Source organism: Plecotus auritus (assembly GCF_963455305.1).
Source record: "Plecotus auritus genome assembly, chromosome: 8".
In the NCBI taxonomy this organism is placed as follows: domain Eukaryota; kingdom Metazoa; phylum Chordata; class Mammalia; order Chiroptera; family Vespertilionidae; genus Plecotus; species Plecotus auritus.
In genome coordinates this window covers 61,139,371-61,161,869 of record NC_137782.1, presented here as the reverse complement: position 1 = coordinate 61,161,869, position 22,499 = coordinate 61,139,371, and the positions used below count along the sequence as shown (strand labels likewise).

Genomic DNA, 22,499 nt, shown 5'->3' with positions numbered 1-22,499 from the left:
TTTTTGGGGGGGGTGGGGATTCTTGCTACTTTAATGACTGCTTTCTAAGCTTCACCACCTCTCCCACACACTACCACCTACAGGAGGCATTTCAACCCCTATATATCTCTAGCAAGTCCACTGAACTTGTAATATTGGATTTGGCTATCCCTTCATTATCCTCCTTGGAGCTTCAGGCTAACAGAAAAGGGATAGAAGAACACAGCTTCTCCACAGACTTGGGGTGAATCCATTAATCCTCCTAATAAATTTTGCCATTTTAGCCATTTGAAGTGTACAATTTAGTGGCATTAATTACATCAACAATGTTACCCAACCATCACCACTGTTTTTAAAACTTAATCATCACACCAAACAATTCCTTACCATTAAAGAGTAACTCCTAATTCCTTTCTCCTCTCAGCCCCTGATAACCTCTAATCTACTTTCTGTCTCTATGAATTAGTTTACTCTAGATATTTCACAGAAGTGGAATGATACAATATTTGTCTTTTTGTGTCTGGCTTATTCCACTTTCCATGTTCTTATCTATGATCTGTGTTTTGCTTTTGAGATCCCCTCAAGCTAAAATGCCCCCTTTTCTCTGACAGAAATTCTCCTCACCCTTCATAGTGCATCTCAAATGTCACTTCTACCACAGAGCCACTCTTCTTTTTTTCTTTTTAAATCCTCACCTGAGGATATTTTTCCATTGATTTTTAGAGAGAGTGGAAGAGAGTGGGAAAGACAGAGAAATACCGATGTGAGAGAAACACATCGATTGGTTGCCTCCTACATGTGCCCTGACCAGGGTCCAGGCCAGGGAGACGCCTACAACGGAGGTACATGCCCTTAACCAGAATAAAACCCAGGGCCCTTTGGTCCGCAGGCCAATGCTCTATCCACTAAGCCAAAACAGCTAGATGCCAGAGCCACTCTTTATCCAATAGCCCCCCCACCACCACCACCACCAAATCAGGATTTAGTCACACCTCCTTGTGCTTGCCTAGTGCCTGCTGTTACCTTGGGCACATCACTTGTTTCATTGTCATCCATTACAGGCAATTGTACTTGACATCTGTTTTCCACTAGACTAAGTTTCCTGAAAGGTGCACACCATGTCATATCCTTCTCTCCAATACCCTACAATCCTTATCACACAGTAGGTCCTCAATTAGAGTTTGTTGGTTCAAACTGAAAAGCTACTGATTCATTCCACCAAAGCCTGCAAATCATGAAAGCTAAGGGAGGCAGGGTGGAGGGGAAATCAAGAGTAGATTTGAAGCAGACAGCCTCCCACCTCCCACTTAACTGGTGGTGGTACTCCCCACTGCTCTAAGAAATTAAACCAACCTCGCAAGGAAGATTCAGCAGACATGTTTGGAAATGGTGGTCAACTTAAAAGAACTGCAAGTAGTTTCAAGGTTCTCCCAGCTGCTATTAGTCAGGTATTGACCTTGGGATGTGGTCACAGGGATTATATATTTTATTTTGCCATCCACTCCCTCTAACACTCTGATACCTCTAACTATATGGGCAATAAAGAGTCTTTCATACAGCCTCTGAATATTATCTTTGAGCTCCTCTGGGAACAGCCTAGCCTCTCAATCCTCCCACTTTTCCAGTGAGTAATTCCACAGTGCCACCCCTGCAGTCCCTCTTGAAAAAGTAGTTTTTCTCTCATTATATCCAGTTTCCCTCCCTAAAGCTTTTCCTAACCTTCACCATTCAGACAGAAGGTAATTTGCCTTCTCAGCTGCCTGATTTAAAAGACATGGTATATTTCAAAGAAACAGGTAGAACTAGTAAAGGTTTTGACAGTTGTGGCTTCCTCTGTGATCCCATAAGCACTACATACTCAGATTTATTATAGAACTTAGCCATTAATTTACAACTGACCACTGTACATGTCTTATCTCCCTCACTAGACTGTGAGCTTCTTAGAACTATTGCTAGTTTCCAACAAACTTCCCAGGACAGTGTGCATGCAATAAACTACCAGCTTAAAAAAATAATAACATAAAATGAACTGCTACCTTAGGTCCCTTAGCCAATCTCAGTGACTGAGTTCAGAAGAAGAAATATTTCAGAGGTGATCAAAACCAAAAAGTCTTTATATAGTAGTCAGTTCTGTGATGCAAAGCTCAGCTGAAGTGAGTCTCAAACAAGGGTCCTTTTGACAGGGCAACCATTCCCCACGTTCCTCAGATACTCACTATGGTCAAAGTAGTAAACTTAGTTCTCCAGAATTTACTTTCCCAAGACCTGGCAGTTCAATAAATACATTCCCCAGCCCCCACTTCAATGTCTCTCCTATATCCTTCTGACCTTTAATACTGTGTAACATTAGATGAAAAATTAATTTTTTTTGGCTACTTATTTTGCAGCTGAAGAAAAAATATACTGTTTAAGGTGTTAAATATTTTTACATGCAACAAACCTGGCATGAATCTAACCTGTATGCACATTTTAGAGGTACAGGCGTAAATGTCAGTGCTATAATTTGTTATAGGTTTCTGATGACCAGCAATGAAAATGACCACGGATTCTCACAATTCAAACCACTTTTACGTAAATGTGAACTTTCCTAAAACAGCCAAGGGAAAGAACTTTCCATCTAAGCTCATAGAGTCTCTTAGAGATACTGATAGAATTGTTCACTGGGTTAGATGTTCTTTGAGAAAATCCTACAAATATTAGTTTCTTTCTGGAACTATGCTTTGACCTTTAATAAAAATGTTCTTCAAGACACCAATTATTAAAATGAAAGAACAGTTTTTAATGCCTGAACAACTGCCATTTCATATAATCAGCCCTGGTGGAGGCTATAAGTTGCAAATCAGCAGCATATGAAGAAAATATATTTGGCAATTTCACTTAAATTGCTCACTTACCAGACATGAAGAAGAGTTATAAGAAACCATGAATTGAACGTATCGGGCATCTGACACCCTAGAAAATAACAATAAAGTATAAATATGTATGGTTCCAGCAGAGAAATATTGACTATATTTTAAATACTGGTAGCAATTTGTTCAACTAAAATATATGGCAGTTATAGTACTTTCTGATTATACTATCAAGAGTAGGCCAGGGGAACCACAGGGCAAGACCACAAGTTGAAAGAGCATTGAATGTAGTGAGACAACCAGCCTTCTAGTCCCTGTTATCACGTTGCAGTTCAGTCTTGGGCAAATCAATTCTCTTCTCAGAGCCTCAGTTTTCTCACTTTATATAAGTGGCCTAAATGATTTTGATGGTTCCTTCCAACTTCCATGTAATTCTGCTATTTTCCCTTCCTGGTCTCAAATTCTTCTGGAAAACTAGGCAGACAACATCTTGTCTATTCCACTTAAGCATAGGCTTTTTTCACTTGAGCCCCACTGAGAAGTCTTAAGTTCTTCTAGTCTCCTTTCCTTAAGGGTGACCCAGTATGATTCACCTAAAATAAATAATCAAGAGAAAGATACGGGATCTAGGAAGCTGTAGCTGAATAAGAAATCAGACCATTTCTAACAAAAGGTTGTTCATCACCTCCAGGAATGATAAAACTTGGCAGGACTTCTCCTTGGTTTAAGATACCAAAAATCAGGTCAGTGCTCAGGCATCCAAGCCTCTCAATTTTCAGATCTCTAAGAAATGCCTCTGACTGGATGAGGGGGTCCCTCATTGAATGTACTCTCCTTATTACATGATGGGGAGAAAAGCTGAAGCAAGAGGATAAAGAAAAAAGAGAATCAGAGGATAGAGTCTGTCCTATGGAGCAATGACTCAAGAAATAAGTGAAATATTCTGCCTTTCATGAAACAATGAAGTACACAATGTCTAGATAACCAACAGGGGTTATTAGAAGAGAAAACACAGAACAGGACCTCTGTGAGGTATACTAACACACCAATAATAATAAAAAGCTATAATTCATTGTGGGCTTACTATGTGCCAGACATTAATAATAGGTGTCTTACATTCATTGGCTCAATGAGTCCTCCCAACAATCCTATGAAGTGGTTATGATATTATCCCCATTTGACAGGTGAGAAAACAGACTCTTAGAGAGATCAGGACAATTGCCCAACGTCACAGCTATGAAATAAATGAGACATGTGGGATCAAATTCAGATCTGCTTGATGCCAGATACTGTGGTCTTAATTGCCAACTGTCTCTCTAATACTAATATCAGAAACTAACATTCACTAAGGGCCCATACTACATTCCAGGTCCACTTCTGGTCACGTCAATACATTATCTCACTTAATCCTCACTTTATCCCTGAAGGGAGGCATTATAATCCTCATTCCAGAGATGAGGAAATGGGCTCAAAAAGGCTAAGTAACTTGCGGGCAGCCACAATATTAATGAGCTAGTGGCTGGGTTGGAGTTTAAGTCCAGGACTGTCACAAAGTGACACCAAAATATTCTGGTGAGCTTACTGGGAGGTGCCCAGCAGCTGTCAAGTGGACTTCCTCCTGGAGCTCAGCAGGAGGGAGTTGAAGGCTGGCCTGGCTGGCCATACAGCTATTAAGACACAAGCCATCTGAGAGTGGGCCAACCACCCTCCACCTAGAACAAGAATAGCCATGAGAAACTCTCAAGCCCGGATCTGAAGTTGGGTCTTTTTTGGATGCTAGAACAAAACATTAAAAAGAAAAATTTTCTTGGAAGTCTGTCTTTCAATCTGGAAAATGAAATTTGGCTGCTTCTAAAGGACAATCTGTTCAATTGCTACCTCTAGATCAAAGCTCCTCAGCAGCCTCCAGGAGCCTTTCCAATTTTCTCAGAGAGGGAATCAGTTCTTGGGTTGGAAAGCACAGACAGACAGGCCAGCAGCTGGACGTGGGTCACAATTTTCCTTTCTGGGGGTCGGCTCAGGGCTGAGGATGGGAAAAGAGCTGGTATATGATTGACTCCCTGTATCCATTGGGGTCAAAACAAAAACCCACAGTGTAAAGCCCTAAAAAACAAGACCACTGAATATTTGACTGTGAATAACACAAAAACACAGCAGATTCTTTAGCTCAATGAAATAAGTTTAAATACTTCAAAGTTAAAACCTGCTGTAGAGTCTTTTGCCATAATCACACTTGCTCCAATAAACACTCAGTGTATTATTTCTGAGACTAGTACTTTCTTCCTCGACACCAAATTGGAAAAAATTAAATAATTAATATAGTTGTTTTTTAATGCAGGCTCTGAGGTCAAACTGCTTGATTTAAAACCTTAACTACCACTCAGTCGCTATGTGACTCTGTTAATTACTAGTAGCCTCTCAGTGCCTCAGTTTTCTTCTCTATAAAAATGGGGAGAACAGAGAACCTACCTTATAGGATTTTTGTGAGGATTAAGTAAGTCCTGTAAAATGTTTAGCAAAATGATTATATTTAATAGATACTCAATACATATTCAGTATTGTTGGTTTTCAGTGAGTCATTTAAACATTAGAAGTTAAATTATCTTTGGAAAAACTCACTAATTTAAGACTGTCAAAAAAATGATGAACTTCAATCATTGACTCATTCATTAAAGAGTCTCTTCTGAAAGTATTATCTCTTAAGGCCTAACAACAAAACAGTCTGCAGACAGCAGTATGGAATTAAACACAAATTTTACTGATTGGCCACCTCTGATCCAAAGTGCTTTTCATAGCAGAACTGATCTCTAAAAGACCAGTTAGCAAAGCACTGCCTGCTCACAGAAGGTGTGATCATTTATGCACAACCGTGGGCTGCTAAGGTATCTCACCAGTCAGAATCCCCAATATCTAGCTCTCTGGATCAAGATCTTTGAACACTGTGGCTCCGAGATGACAGAGTCTACTTTGGCATTTTATGGCGGCCTGTCCAACAGGCTGATATGCATATTGTTTACTTCAAGTACAATGCGGGTAAGTCAGTGGTCGGCAAACCGCGGCTCACGAGCCACATGCAGCTTTTTGGCCCCTTGAGTGTGGCTCTTCCACAAAACACCAAGTGCGGGCGCGCACGTACAGTGCAATTGAAACTTCGTGGCCCATGCGCAGAAGTCGGTTTTCGGCCTGGGCGAGTCTATTTTGAAGTGGCGTTAGAACACTCAAGGGGCCAAAGAGCTGCATGTGGCTTGCGAGCCACGGTTTGCCAACCATTGGGGTAAATAATTCATTCTTATACAATCTTCATGAAATAGCATTGGCCTCACTTTTGTTGGAGTGAGGATGACACTAATAAGCTACCTGAGGCTCTCTATCCTTTTAAAAAATTACTAAACTCTCAGAACTTTAAAAAGTCAAGCCCTAAAATACCAAAAACCCAAGGGACCAATGGCCACTTGAAAGGTGTAATACACACACACACACACACACACACACACACACACACACACACACACTCTTCTTTTACCCCAAACCTATCTGGCCTACTCTTTAGAACCTACCATGCAAAAAAAGTCAGTCTCATCATTTTATAGATATTCTTTATCTGCCTACAAATGGTATTTTCAGATTGGCTTTTTTATTATTATTATTCACTAGCCACAGTTTTTAATTTCTTTGGTTTGATTTTAAAATGTAATCTACCCACAATGACAAAGATGGACCACAATGGAGCATAATACAAATGAATACTCTATGGTTCTAAAAAGCAATTCTCAAATTGAGTCTTAGAAAATCTGAAGTCATAATACTTTAAACAATAAAAAAAGAAAATCTGAAGTCAGAGTGGTGTCATTGAAAAATATACTGCCTCCCTAGTTAAGTACTTCAATGGACAAAGTTAGGACAAAGCCCATTGAGATATACACACTTTAATATATATAAACAACAATTTACTGTGCTAACAGAACATCTCATAAGCAGTTCTTATGTAAATATAATAGAATATCAAAAGATTAGATAAATTACAATTTCTAATTTGCAGTTACATTCGATGACAAATAATGGGTATAGTGGGAAAACTCCTGCATTTTATTTTATTACTAGAGGCCCGGTGCACGAAATTCGTGTGTGGGCCTGCAATCAGGGCCATCCTCCCCATCTGCTTGCAGCTGGCCCCGCCTCCTACCGCTACCCACCCGGTTCCCCGTTCGCCATTGGGTGATCAGTGCCTGACGGCCGGGGGAAGGGACCAAGAGGTCAGCTGTTCTCGCTCGCTCGCTGGCCCTGCCCCTGCTGCGGGTGGCTATCAGGCAATCGGAGCTTGCCAGCTGGGGAAGGGACCAAGAGGTGGTCAGTGCACCTCATAGTGACTGGTCCAGTGATCATTCTGGTTGTTCTGCCATTGGGGTCAATTTGCATATTACCCTTTTATTATATAGGATTACTAGAGGCCCGGTGCACAGATTCGTGCATGGGGGGAGGGGTCCCTCAGCCTGGCCTGTGCCCTCTAGCAATCTGGGACCCCTTTGGGAGGTGTTGGGGCCTAAACCAGCAGTCAGACAATCCCCCGAGGGATATAGCAGGTGCCAAACGGCAGGCGGCCAAGGAGGAGCCCGAGCCAGGGCTGGGGCTGCACCGCTCACACTCATCCCAGCCCGCTGAGCCTGCCACCGCCACTTGGTAGCGCTGCCACGGAGTTGGGAGAGCTCCTGATGCCACAGCAGCTGCGCTCACCAGCCATGAGCCCAACTCTGGCTGAGCAGCACTCCGCCTGTTGGAGCACACTGACCACCAGGGAGCAGCTTCTGGTGGCGCATCATAGTAACTGGTCGACTGGTTGTTCCAGTCATAATGGTCGCTTAGGCTTTTATATATAGTGATTTTTTTTTAATACCAGTTTTTTTTAAGTATTTTAAAAATTGATTTCAGAGAGGAAGGGAGAGGGAAAGAGATAGAAACATCAATGATGAGAATCACCGATCGACTGCCTCCTGCACGCCCCCACTGGGGACCAAGCCTACAACCCAGGCATGTGCCCCTAACCGGAATCAAACCTGGGACCCTTCAATCCACAGGCTGATGCTCTATCCACTGAGCCAAACCAGCCAGGGCCTGGATTTTAAACCAGATGACATAGGGTCAAGGCTTGACTCTGCAACTTTGGGCAAATTACTTAGCCTCTTTAAGTTTCAACTGTTTCTAAAAACAAAACAAAAATGAACTTAAATATGTCTCATTATTCAATACTAATATTAACTAAAGAATTTTCAATAATGAGGACTGGCTAAGACAAAGATAACTAGCAAACATCATTTCAAAATAATTATAATAAATTTGAGTTATTTATTGAATCAAATATTAAATAGGTGTCTTAGAGTGAGGTTTTAAAATCTGATGAAAAATACGTAAGCACATGGATTCAGGAAGCTACTTAAGAAAAATCCAGTTACTAATATTATTAGTTTCTTCATCAGATAAAGAATTTTTCCTTTCAGACTAATTTTTCCTAAAATGAGAACCTATTAAAGATTAAAAAGAAGCAGGAAAGTTAACTTTCTTTACTATGAATAAATAAGAAATGGCCCTGGCCAGTATGGCTCATATGGTTGGGTGTCATCCTGTGCACTAAGACAGCAGTCGCCAACCTTTCGGACCTCACGGACCACCAGTTGGCAACCTCTGCTCCAACGGTTTCCTTAAACCAGCGGTCAACAACCTTTCGGACCTCATGGACCACCAGTTGGCAACTGCTACACTAGGAGGTTGCCAGTTCAATTTCCAGTCAAGGGTACATGTTCAGGTAATAGACTCCAACCCCAGTAGGGGTTTAGGGGTGTGTAGGAAGCAGCCAACTGATGTTTCTTTCTTTCTCTCTCTCTCTCCCCCCTCCCCTCCGTTCCCCTCTCTCTAAAAATCAGTAAACTATTCTTATAAAAACTAATAAATGGAAGATGGATACTAAATCAGGATGACAACTTATTATGATATTTTTAAATTTATAATATAAATAGTAAAAATAAACAAAACTTGCATTTGGTTTAAACACACACAAAACAGCCCTAGCTGGTTTGGCTCAGTGGATAGAGCTTCGGCCTGTGGATTGGAGGGTCCTGGGTTCGATTCTGGTCAAGGGCACATGCCCAGGTTGCAGGCTCGATCCCCAGTAGGGGGCGTGCAGGAGGCAGCTGATCAATGATTCTCTCTCATCTCTTTCCCCCTTGCTTCCTCTCTGAAATTAATAAAAATGTATTGAAAAACAAAACAAAAGAAGCACTAGGCATTGGGCATGACTACCCACCATGACCTGCCCAGTTAGGAATTTAAGATCAGATCACCCTGTAAGGTTATTTTCCCTTCCTCTCTGAAATCAATAAAAAATATAAAATAAAAATAATAAAATAAAAAAAAAACAAAAACAAAATAGTGCCCGACCAGCATGGCTCAGTGGTTGAGTGTCAACCTATGAACCAGGAGGTCACAGTTCGATTCCTGGTCAGGGCACATGCCCAGGTTGCGGGCTCAATTCCCAATGGAGGAGTGTGCAGGAGGCAGCCAATCAAAGATTCTCTCTCATCATTGATGTTTCTATCTCTCTCTCCCTCTCCCTTCCTCTCTGAAATCAATAAAAATATATTTGTTTAAAAACTGCATCTAGCTTTATTGTTAACATAATTATATACAAATATAGTATTTGCTGTCTGTGAATAATACCAAGTGTGTGTGTGTGTGTAGTATATAATATATATATATAATATATATATATGTATATATATATTATATATATATATATTTAGCTATTTGTTGCTTTGAGGATAATGGCTATTACAGTAGACCTGCTTAGGCACACATTTCCTACCAAAACTTGTGTAACTAGAAATGGCTTAAACTTTCTCAATCACTTTACAAGTACCTGCTTCAATTAACTTTCTTTATAACTATAACAGTTTATAACATCAAAATGGATACTTTATATAATCAAAGGCTAATGGTGGTCTAAGCCAGTAAAACCCTTTTGGAAAGCAATTTATCAATGTGATATAAATAATAAAACTGTATGTGCCTTTTGACCCAATAGTCCTTCAACAGAAAGAAAAAATCATAAGGCACAATCCTGGGTTAACTAAAACAATTAAAAACTAGAAATAAAAGAGGACCGATTGGCAAAAAGTTGACTCAAAATGTTAAGCAAAACATCCAGAATGTAAAACAAGTATTAGACCAGAGATTTTTAACCAGTGTGCCACAAGAATTTTTAAGACATGTGATACCTGCCCTAGCTGGTTTGTCTCAGTGGATAGAGCAGCCTTGGGCAAACTACGGCCCGCGGGCCGGATCCGGCCCATTCGGCTGTTCTATCCGGGCCCGCAGAGCCGAAAGAGCGGAGGGTTCTCTTGCTCTCCCCTCCGCTCCTTCACCAGCAGCAGTGTTAACATGGCAACATCGGGAAACACGGCCGCAGCTCCTTCTTCTGAGTGGGCGGATTTATATCCGCCCATTCAGTAGAAGGAACAACCTCTCAATCTTCCAGAGGCTCCTTATAATGCCTGGGGACGCGTCCCCCGACATCACCCTGGGAATGCGTAGACACGTTATCGTGGTGATGTAGGGAGACACGCCCCTGGAGAGCACAGTATCAGAGCATTAGCTAAAAAGGAGACCAACAACACTGTTCCCACTGAAGTTGATGTTTTAAAGACCAAAAACCTTTCAACCCAGTCTACATTGCCATCTACATCTATGTCCCGGGCATAATTTGGAAGCTGCACTAAAGAAAATGTTTAATTTACTGTTTACACATTTTGTTCTTTTCTATTTGTTTTAATTTTAAATTATTTTATGATATTTAAGTTTAATTTGAAAGGCTTTTGTACCTTTCCTTTGTTAGGCAATTTTATTTTGCCTTTGCCATCTTCACTATAAGGTATGTTATTGTGCTATGATTCCTCCATTTTTTGAAGTTTCAAATTATAATAATTAGTGTTTACATTCTTCTTGATAAAATGTTTGAAATGAATAAAACTATTGAAATAAAAAAAAAAGACCGTACCCTTTTATGTAATGATGTTTACTTTGAATTTATATTAGTTCACACAAACACTCCATCCATGCTTTTGTTCTGGCCCTCCGGTCCAGTTTAAGAACCCATTGTGGCCCTCGAGTCAAAAAGTTTGCCCACCCCTGGGATAGAGCATTGGCCTGTGGACTGGAGGGTCCCAGGTTCAATTCCGGTCAAGGGCACATGCCTGGGTTGTGGGCTCGATCCCCAGTAGGGAGCGTGCAGGAGGCAGCCAACCAATGACTCTCATCATTGATGTTTCTATTTCTCTCTTACTCTCCCTTCTTCTCTGAAATCAATAAAAATAAAAATTAGCCCTGACCAGTTTGGCTCAGTGGATAGAGCGTCGGCCTGCGGACTCAAGGGTCCCAGGTTCGATTCCGGTCCAGGGCATGTACCATGGTTGCGGGCACAGCCCCAGTAGGAGGTGTGCAGGAGGCAGCTGATCGATGCTTCTCTCTCATCGATGTTTCTAACTCTCTATCCCTCTCCCTTCCTCTCTGTAAAAAATCAATAAAATATATTTTTAAAAAATTAAAATTAAATAATAATTAATTAAATAAATACAGCTGAAAAAAAACATACAATACCTGACTATTTAGTCAGGGGCACTGATCTCTTTCCCCTGGGATTGTCAAAAAAATGATACATGGTGTGAATGAATCAAAATTATACCCATCTTTTTTGTCAGATCAGCAAAAAATGCCTTTTGGTCTGCTGCAGAACTTTAGTAATTAGTTTATGTGTATCATGAGATGAAAAAGGTTGAAAATTGCTGTATTACTCCAATTTTTAGATTTTTTTCCCCACACCATTAAAATGTTTTATTTATAGGGTTCTTCTGGTCTTTGCTTATTCTATTAAAAGGAAAAAAAATAGCAGCTTTTATTACACATGTTGTGAAGAAAAAATGATTTCATTAGTGACTTAAAAAAATCAATCCTATTAAGACACAATCATAAAAATAAAAAGTAGATTCGTTTTCCTTTTTAGAACTATCGAAAACAGTAACTTACTTAGAAAGAATTCCTCGAAGTCAGTTTTCTTCACACAGCTAGTATACATTCGTAGGGCTGCAATCTTAATCTTCTAGACAAAGAAAACAAAATCAAACTCAAGACATGACCAAGTGGATGTTCTATTGCTCTTAGACATAGGTCACAGAACCTTAAATTTCTTCAACTAGAAGGAAGGATGCAAACTTGTCTCTACGTAATTTAATAGCTAAACAAACACAGATACTTATCTCTATTCTTAAAGCTACTCATTCATACAGACTTCACACAAGTTGCACATTTCAGGACTTTAGCATGAAAATGTCAAAAAGGTTTTCCTAATATTTAAATAAAATCTCTCCTTTAAATCAGGCCCATTTCACCACATGTAAGCCTCTAAACCACTGTACAGCATCAGCCACATTAGCTCTTTTTCATCTGAAATCCTTTATATAAAAATTACCCATTCTCCTGACCAAAATCAATTAAACAAACAAGCAAAAGCCATAATCCTTCAATCTTTCCTCAGAGGCACAACTACCTATTCCATGAGTGTTTTTTTCCTTTGGAGAAGGTCATTTTTTTTCTGTATTTCCCTAGCTGATTAACAGAGACTGTGTTTATAAATAAGAGCTTCTAATGAATATAAAATATAGCAAGACTGACCTTTTACTATTCTCCAAAGCATTAAGAATTTACGTAAAATTTTGATCTTACTGGTGGTTTTAATCTATTCACTGAGATGTATACTTAAGATTTGTATATTTATTATATGTACATTATGCCTTAATGAAAATAAATCTAAAAATAAAAAATAAGTTCTTTTAAGAATTGAATTGTAGGTCTGAAGATCAACTCAGTACTAACTAAACAGGTATTTCTCAGGTAGAGATTTTCAAAATACTTCCTTAAGGATACAATTAAATAAAATAGCAATCAACAAAAGGCTTATAGAAGCTTATTTACTTTTTTTTTTTTTTTTTTTTTTTTAAGAACTAGAGGCCCAGTGCATGAAATTCGTGCACAGGTAGGGTCCCTAGGCCTGGCTGGCGATCAGGGCCGATCGGGGCCTTCCAGCTCAGGCTGGGGCCTTCCTTCCCCAGCTGCCAGCTGCCAGCTGCCAGCCGGGGCCTTCCTTTGTTCCGCGCTGCCCCCAGGGTGGTCAGCACACGTCATAGCAAGCAATCGAACTTCTGGTGTCCCGGTCCAACTCCCGAGGGGACATTTTGCATATTTGCCTTTTATATATAGAGAAGATAGTTAAAAGGGAGAAGAGAGAAACATCGATGTGAAAGCACAACATGGATTGGCTACTTCCTGCACGCCCCCTACCAGGGATCAAGCCCACAATTCGCGCATGTAACCTGACCGCATATCGAACCAGCAATCTTTTGGTACATGGGATGGCACCCAACCAACTAAGCCATACCGGCCAGGTAAAGCTTATTTATTCTTAATATGACAGAGGAAATTATAAACTCAAATATGCACAAACTAAAAAATATGCACAAATTGAGAATGACATAGCAACTAAAGAAAAACCAATTTATAATTTTAGTAGAGGTATGTTACTAAGGTTCCAAGTCACCAAGGATATATTATATATCCAATACTATGTAATCTTCATTTTCTCTATACTCTCTAGAATCAAAACAACAGTCTTTAATGGGCAGAAATACCCATAATAAATTAAGGAAGGATTATGTCTCTGATTAAGATTTTTTTAATTTGCTAATGAGGGCTGTCATGATTTCAAAGTTTTTAGTCTAAAGCTCATATAAGGGAAAATGGAACAGAACATTGTGGGAGAAAGGGGCCACATGCTGACCTGACAAGCTCAGGGGAGGCCTGCATGGCAGTCTTGCAAACTCAGAGATCTAAAGTAACCAAAGGATGGTCTGAAATTAAACTTTAAACACAGTTATGGTGGGCAGTTACATCCTAGGCCAGTAATCTTCACTGACAAGGTAAGCCTTTACCTTAACTGAGCCTATCTGTCTTTTTGCATCTCTGATAACATACCCTTGAAATGTCTCGGTAACTTGTAACTTCCCTTTTTCTGGAGCCCCTGGGGCACAACCAAATGTGGTGGGAGCCAGGACAGACACCACAAATTCCTTCATTATCATGTTAATTGTTCTTGCACCCTCCTAGGTGTGTGTCCACCGTTTCATGTTTTATCCAATCCCAGGGGTTTTCCCAGCTTTGCTTTATCACACCTCCTTAATCTATCACCAATGAATTTCATGTAACCCACCTATGTCCCTCCTTTGATTGCAATGTATAACTACAAATGTAACAATTCTCCGGAGCATTATCTCAATTCGTTGAGGTTCTGCTTCCCAGCATAAGTTGACAGTTTGGCTCAAATAAACTCACAAAAATTCTTTACAGGTTTCAATGGTTTTTTTACATTAACAACATGTTAACAAGCAGATATTGCTATACCTATATAAGGAGTAAATCAGAATTGGAAGCTCACGATTAAACAAAGCCCGAGCAAATTAAACCTAAAAGCAAGCAGAAATAAAGATATAATAAAGAGTAAGAGCAGAAATCAACAAAATTGAAAACAGAAAAATATTATAGAAAGTCAAAGAAGCCAAAGCTGGTTCTTAAATAGCAGTAAAATTGATAACACTTTAGTCAGACTGATAAAGGAAAAAAAAAGAGAAGATACAAATTACCAACATCAGGAATCAGAGGGGACATCACAAATCCTACAGATATCCTATCTAATAAAAGAGAAACATGCAAATTGACTGTACCTCCACTACGCTCACAAGCCACGCCCACCAGCCAATCAGGAGTGAGTATGCAAATTAACCCAACAAATATGGCGGCGGCCACAGAGCTGGAGAGAGCAGGAGGCTTGGGTTGCCCCTGGCAATGGAGGAAGCCAAGCTTTCCACCCACCTTGGCCTGCCCTGGCCTCCACTCAAGGCTACAAAGTTTCAATTATAGAAGATAAATAAATCCCAACAAAAATGGTGGCAGCCACAGAGTTGGAGCCAGCCGGAGGCTTGGGTTGCCCCTGGTGATGGAGGAAGCCAAGCTTTCTGTCCACCCTGGCCGGCCCTGGCCTCTGCTCAAGGCTACAAAGTTTCAATTATAGAAAACAAATAAATCCCAGATACCAGGGCCTCTGCTTGGGTCGCCGGGGGGCGTGGCCGGCCTGCAAACCACCACAGGCCCCTCGCCCAGGCCGCCCCACGCCCCAAGGGAACCCCCACCCTGATCCGGGATACCCTTCAGGGCAAACCAGCCAGCCCCCACCCATGCACCAGGCCTCTATCCTATCTAATAAAAATATGCAAATTGACCATCATTCCAACACACAAGATGGCTGCCCCATGTGGTCAAAGATGGTTGCCCCCATGTGGACATAAGATGGCCGCCACAAGATGGCCAGCAGGGGAGGGCAGTTGGGAGAAACCAGGCCTGCAAGGGAGGGCAGTTGGGGTGATCAAGCCTGCAAGGGAAGGCAGTTGGGGGCAATCAAGCCTGCAGGGAAGGGCAGTTAAGGGTGACCAGGCCGGCAGAGGAGGGAAGTTGGGGGCAAACAGGCCTGCAGGGAAGGGCAGTTGGGAGGGACCCAGGCCTGCAGGGGAGAGCAGTTGGGGGGGACCAGGCCTTCAGGGAGGGCAGTTAGGGGCAATCACGCTGGCAGGGGAGCAGTTAGGTATCAATCAGGCTGGCAGGGGAGTGGTTAGGGGGTGATCAGGCTGGCAGGCAGAAGCAGTTAGGGGCAATCAGGAAGGCAGGCAGGCGAGCATTTGGGAGCCAGCAGTCCTGGATTGTGAGAGGGATGTCCGACTGCCTATTTGGGCCCAATCCTATTGTGATTAGGCCTAAACAGGCAGTCAGACATCCCTCGAGGGATCCCAGATCGGAGAGGGTGCAGGCTGGGCTGAGGGACACCCCCCGGCCGTGCACGAATTTCGTGCACCAGGCCTCTAGTTAATATAATAATAAGGAAATATTAGGAATAACTTTAGATCAATATATTTGATTACCTAGATGAAATGAACAAATTCTTTGAAAGATACAAATTACCAAAAAAAGCTCACTAAAATAAAATAAAAATAACATGAATAGTCCTGTATCTACTAAAGTACTTGGATTTGGGGCGGGGGGGGAGGAAACACAAAAAAACTTGCACACAAAGAAAGCTTGAGGTTCAGACTTCACTACAGGATTCTACCAAACATCTAAAGAAATGATACCAAATCTACACACTCTTTAAGAAAACAAGAGGAGAGAACACTCCCCAGCTCATTCTATGAGACCAATAGTACTCTGATAGCAAAACCAAAACTATAAAACCAGAGCCTTCATGAATGAAGATACAAAAGTCCGCAACAAAGTATCAACAAATAGAATACATCAATATTTAAAAAGGACAATACATCAGGATCAAGTGGTATTTCTCCCAAGAATGCAAAGTTGATTCAATATTTGCAAATGAATCAGTGTAATTCACATTAGTAGGCTAAACCTAAACCTATCTAACTTCATTAACACCTTCAGGTTCTTGGAAGTATCTGACACAGAACATATTTTGGGAAGCAATGGTCCTTGCCATCACCAAACTAATGATATGCTAATGATATAATTATCCTAATACTTTGGCCTTGACAGGCCTACTCCTATTCTTGAGACAGGGAGTTTAGGACACCTGTTAGCTCTTCACTTCATTTGACAAATAATTTATTGAGTATCTAATTCAATGCCTGTCACTGATTTGGATGCTGGGAATAGAGCAGTAAAAACAAACAAACAAACAAAAACAGTAAAAAAAACTCCTGCTTTCATAGACTTATGGCCTATTCAACATAAACACATAATTTTAAGTAAAATTCCTAGTAGCTATTTCTTGATTTTTTTAAAACTCTGCAGTTCCCTTCAGATTCTTATATATATAGAGTCCTCTGGGTTCATAATTAATCACCCTGCCCAAGGAAAGGCAGACTTTTGTCCAAGGCCCAAATCTTTCCTTGAGAAGGAGGTTTCCCCCGACAACATATTCATGAAGAAAGCATTCATTACAAATAATGAAGACTTCACCAGATTGGCCAGGTATTTATACAGTGCTCATACTGTGGCAATCAGGAGCATTTTATAGTTCCTCACTTTTCCTAAAGCAAAGCCAAGCCTTTATACTTGGGTGAGCCATTTTCCTGGACAAATCTCTAAAGCAAGTCCCTTGAGACCATCATACAGGGACTGGAAATAACAACTTGGGGAAAGAACCTCTTTAAGATTCATGTGTTAATATAAGTTAAGGAGGTAGGTGGAATAAATTTCCACCCAGTCAATATGTATTACTTGTTCTGGTCCTCAGATGACTTTGTGTTTATTTCATTCTAACTATGGAAGACTTCATTGGTCTACTTGACTAAAACAAAAACACTTAAGACAGCTTTAGGAAATGAAAATCAGCTCTCCCACTAACATGCATTTTGTTCCACACTACAAGATGAAAAACAAATCTAGAAAAAGGATTACACTAGGGGAAGGGGCTATGAAATCATTTGAACCTTCTACTCTGTACTGGAATTCCTTCTACAGCATTCCTGATTCACGGTCAACCATCTGGACCCTGATTCAGATAAGTCCAATGACCTTGTGAAGCTACCTATCCCACTGGAGGACAATTCTTGTTAGATTTTTGTTTAATGAACTTAAATCTGCTTCATGTAACATTTATTAAACATCACCTGTTCACTGGTCTCTTCATTTTTTTTATATCTGCCCTTCAAATATCTGAGAAGAACCATCATGTCTTCCCTTTTCCAGGCTAAACATCCTTATTTCCTTCATTCAAGATGGTTTCTAAAGCCTTCACATGGCTCAGTGCCTACTCCTAAATGCATTCCAGTTTGTCAGTGTCCTTCAGAACTGGATTAATTTTTTTACTTAATGCTAATCTGGAAGCTGCCTATTCTATGACATGTCTATGATCTGGTAAATGTTGTCCTTGTCTTACCTGATATTGCTACATAAAGATAATGAAAAAGAATAGTCATTCAGGATAGTCAACTAGGTAAGGAAAAGCTATACTTAAATTCTTAAATATGAATCTAGAATAAAAATGGAACTCCATAGGAAAACATTACAGAAAAAGATGGAGGGAAATAGTTGATACTGCTGATGAGGACAGACAGCAGGCATGTTACTCCCTAATCAAAGGCATGTAAAAACACAAAAATCAAAGAATCTTGCCAGTGCAATACCAAGCAAGGGTCCAGCCATACATTTCAGGGCTCATAATTTTTCAAAATGGAAAGATATACCTGCATTTTCCCACCTAACTTATACTAGAATGTCATACTTCGATGTTTTGATGTCAAAAATTAAAAGTGGTTATAACAGGTAGACACTGCCACATCACAAAAGTTTTTTAAAATGCAAATATCAGAAACTTAGTTGAGGTCACAAGGGAATCAAGAAAAATCAGAGGCTAACTTAAGCTAAAGCAGTGAAGAAATTTTCTGGTGATTTAGTAATCCTCCAAATAGTAGCCAACTTTCCCTCTGGAATTATAAAAAACACACTAGACAAAGAATATAGTAGCAATCAAGTGGAATCCAATCATCAAGAAATGAATAAATTTTTTTCTTTTCCTTCTTTCTGTTCTCATTTCCCTTTCCTCTTAACTAATTTCTAATTTAAAAAAAAAAAACACATTTTAAGTTTTTCAATCCAAATGCCATAATCATAACCATTTCTTTTAGTAGGGGAAAAGATTCTGGTTAATAACATTACCAAATATACCAATGATTAAAAATTGTTAAAGAATTAAGATATAGAAAAGATAACTTTCATAACATAACTATTATTTCTTTGATGATTTAAGGAGTTGCTTCATAACTTCAGGGTCTAGTATGTGTGTTATTTTCTTTATTTTCAAAGCCCCTTACTGGAATCACTGTTCACTTTTCAGAATTTAAGTAAAAGGGAGATTACAGAGAGAAGCCTATATTTGCTGCAGTGAAAATCATTAGGAAGAGAACCAGACATTATAAGAAGAAACTAAAAGTAGAAGTCTAATAAAATTGAAATTCTAATTTGAATCCAACTCGTTAAAATTGTTAACTGGAATTATCTGGTAATTTGGGCAAAGAAAGCTATGTTATCTAAAAAATAGATAACATCGATTGGCTTTCTTTGATTAATACATTAACTTATGACTAATTAGGCTTATCCAACACCCTAGCAATTTCAAAAGGCACTTCTGCCATAATGGTAGAGAGAAACTGGTAGTATTAGAAAATGAGAAAAAACAGAATGGCCAATGATTTATTACTTTAATTCTTAGAGGCATTGTTTAAAAAAGCCTAGAGGCAGTACACCTGATACAGAGAAGATATTCATTAACTTATAGCAACTACTATATAGCAGATAACATGTTAGGCCAAGAGTTGACTAGGAATGGTACAGCTAGAAAATATCCCTCCACAATAAGAATTATCATAAATCATAGGGGTTATTAGTTAATTTAAAAGGTGATTTTATTAGTAAAATTTTAAAGAGTCATTACAATGACCTAGTGAAAATCACTCATAAAAATGGAGAGAGTAATGTTTCCTTAAGAACACTGTCCATCAGAACATCTGGCCCATGTAATTCCTTAGAACTCATCTACATGACTTATCATATAGCAAGAACCTGAAAAGGGCAGTCTTATTGGCTTGCTTGTTACTGAGACACTTCTAAGGAATCAAGTTAAGGGAGTAGAGGGAACATTTCAGCCCTTCATGTTGTATAGATCTGACTTAGAAAGGGGTCAGAGGATAACAACACATTCTGAAGCTCTCAAAATAATGTATGAATTTCACAAAAGCAAAGCAGAAGCTTTACAATTTTTTCTACAAGGAACAGAAAGCACAAAGCCCAAAAAAGAAAAAAAGGAGAACTTAAAAGACTTTACCCATTTACTGTATTTCAAAGGTCCCGTGAATCCCATGGCTTCCATTATCTTCGTGAAGGCACCAACCTTCTCTTCAACTGGCTGTGGGAAATCCTTGGTAGTAGAAAGCTATTTAACAAAAAGAAGGGGACCAAAATTAGTGGCAAAATAATTAGTTTTAATGCTTTAGTTGCTCATTAGGTCTAAGGGCATTTTTATTGCTTAGAATTTTTTTTTCACCTAGAATTTATTTTTTGTTAATCCTCACCCAAGGATATTTTTGCCATTGATTTTTAGAGAGAGTGGACAGGAGGGAGGGAGTGGGATGGGGGAAAGGGGAAGAAAAACATTTGATTTGTTTCCTCCCGCATGCACCCCAATGGAGGCCCTGGGATCGAACCTGCAACCCAGGTACATGCCCTTTGACTGGGACTCAAACCCATGACCCTTCGGTGCACGGGCCGACGTTCTAAACATTAAGCAACACCGGCCAGGGCTAGAATTTTTTATTCTGATTTTTCTGGTCATCTTATTACTTAATGCAAACATATCTGGAACTCTATGTAATATATGCTCTCCAAATTTCAAGAGACATTTACCTCAATGACCATATGCCTATGAACCCATGTCTAGGAAATGATCGATTCTTGGTAACAAAATAAAAGTTCTATAAAAAAGGGTACTTCTAAAAGGAAATCTTGACCCCCACATTTCCCAAAGAACAATTATGAGAAGAGGAATGTTCTATGTTTATTGACATAACAGGAAAAGGAAAGAAAAATACTGTCTGAAAGCAGTCAAATAAGCACTAGATAAATGTTTTTTGCATTTTCTTAGTATAACAAATTTTACTAATGATTATAGAAGACATGAGTCTTGAAGTTTGCAAATAAACTCCAAGGAAAACCTGTTCTAATGCTAAGCCTCTCCAAATGAGGGCAGGCTATATAATCGATAAATTGTCCAAAAGTTAAATATTACTTGATTTTTAACAAGTAAAAATTCAGAAAGACTTATTTCTCTAAAGTTTTGTCCAGGCAAGACAGTATAGTGTAAGAAACAAAAGACATGAAATCAAAAGCTTTAGGTTCAAATATTCAGTTGGTCTGTTAGTAATCATCCTTGTGACCTTGGGCAAGTCACTTCATTTTCCTGAGCCTCAACCTTCTGCATTGAATAAAATTCCTTGCCTCATCCAGCTAACAGTTTTGCTGAGACTCAAATAAGAACACCCATGTGAAAGCACTCTATAAACACAGAAAGCACTTATAATTCTCACCTTATTTGTAGTGTGATACTTCCTACTCAGCTGTATGTCTATTCCAGAAATGTGTTCTGATCCACCACATGCTAAGGACTGGCTCATCTGGGGCCCCTTGGGGGTTTAAAAAACAACAACACAGATGTAAGCAACATTGAGCATTCACTTACAGGATTAATCTAAGCAGCGCCGCTTTAAAGTAAAGACTAGAATCTTTCCAACCTTGCTTAATCCAGTTCCTGGTGATCTGGTCATCAAGAGGATTCAAGAGCCCTAACTGCTTTGGCTCAGTGGATAGAGCGTCGGCTTGGGGACTCAAGGGTCCCAGGTTCGATTCCGGCCAAGGGCATGTACCTTGGTTGCGGGCACATCCCCAGTAGGGGGTGTGTAGGAGGCAGCTGATTGATGTTTCTTTCTCATCGATGTTTCTAACTCTCTTTCCCTCTCCCTTCCTCTCTGTAAAAAGTCAATAAAATATATTAAAAAAAAAAAAAAGAGGATTCAAGATTGGCACCAAGAATATTGTCAGGTATATGGTAGGTACTCAATAAGTACCTATTGAATACTTGGATAAATAAAAGGATTCTGCCCTGGAAACCTGGAACAAAATAAGTATGAGTCAACTCTAAGAACTGCAATAAATACCTACTTAAACATTGGCAACAGTGCAGTATACAGGGGGGGAGGGGAGGAACCAATGACTTTCACATCAGTCAATTTTAAGTTTAAAACCTGTTTTGTCACTTATAAGCTAGGTCGCCATGAGGAAGTTACTGAAACTCAGCTGTAATGATTGAAGGAAATAATACAATAGTCCCCCCCTTATCTGTGGTTTCACCTTCAGGGGTTTAAGCTACCCGAGGTCAATGCAGTCAAAATATATTAAGTGGAAAATTCCATAAATAAACAATTCTTAAGTTTTAAATTGCATATCGATCTCATGCCTTTCCACTCCATCCCACCCAGGACGTGAATCATCCCTTTGTCCAGTGTATACATACTGTACATGCTATCTGTCCTTTAGACATACTGGCCATCAGATAGACTGTCACAGTATCTCAGTGCTTGTGTTCAAGTGATCCTTATTTTACTTAATAATGGCCCTAAAGCACAAGAACAGTGATGCTGGCAATTCAGATATGCCAAAGAGATACCATAAAGTGCTTCTTTTAAGAGAAAAGGAGACTATATAGTACAATAAGATACTTTGAGAGAGACCACAGTCACATAACTTTTATTACAGTATAGTTATAATCGTTCTGTTTTATTATTAGTTACTAGAGGCCCAGTGCACAAAATTCCTGCACGGGGGTGGGAGCGGGGGGGGGGGGGGGGCTGTCCCTTAGCCCAGCCTGCACCCTCTCCAATCTGGGACCCCTTGAGGGATGTCCAACTGCCCGTTTAGGCCCTATCCCAGTAGAATCGGGCCTAAACGGGCAGTCGGACATCC

At 39.9% G+C, this 22,499-nt stretch overlaps 1 protein-coding gene across 2 annotated transcripts in view; it reads right to left on the bottom strand.

The window, feature by feature from the left end:
* The window catches only part of UQCC1 (ubiquinol-cytochrome c reductase complex assembly factor 1), a 142,958-nt gene that overhangs the window by 88,587 nt on the left and 31,872 nt on the right, over positions 1 to 22,499 (bottom strand). For both annotated transcript variants that reach the window (XM_080686260.1, XM_080686261.1), the window contains exons 3-6: positions 21,068 to 21,163; positions 19,810 to 19,917; positions 11,898 to 11,970; positions 2,874 to 2,931 (exon numbers count right to left, since the gene is read on the bottom strand). In XM_080686260.1, coding sequence (XP_080542386.1) covers positions 2,874 to 2,931; positions 11,898 to 11,970; positions 19,810 to 19,917; positions 21,068 to 21,163 — 335 coding nt within the window. The remainder of the gene's footprint in view (positions 1 to 2,873; positions 2,932 to 11,897; positions 11,971 to 19,809; positions 19,918 to 21,067; positions 21,164 to 22,499) is intronic.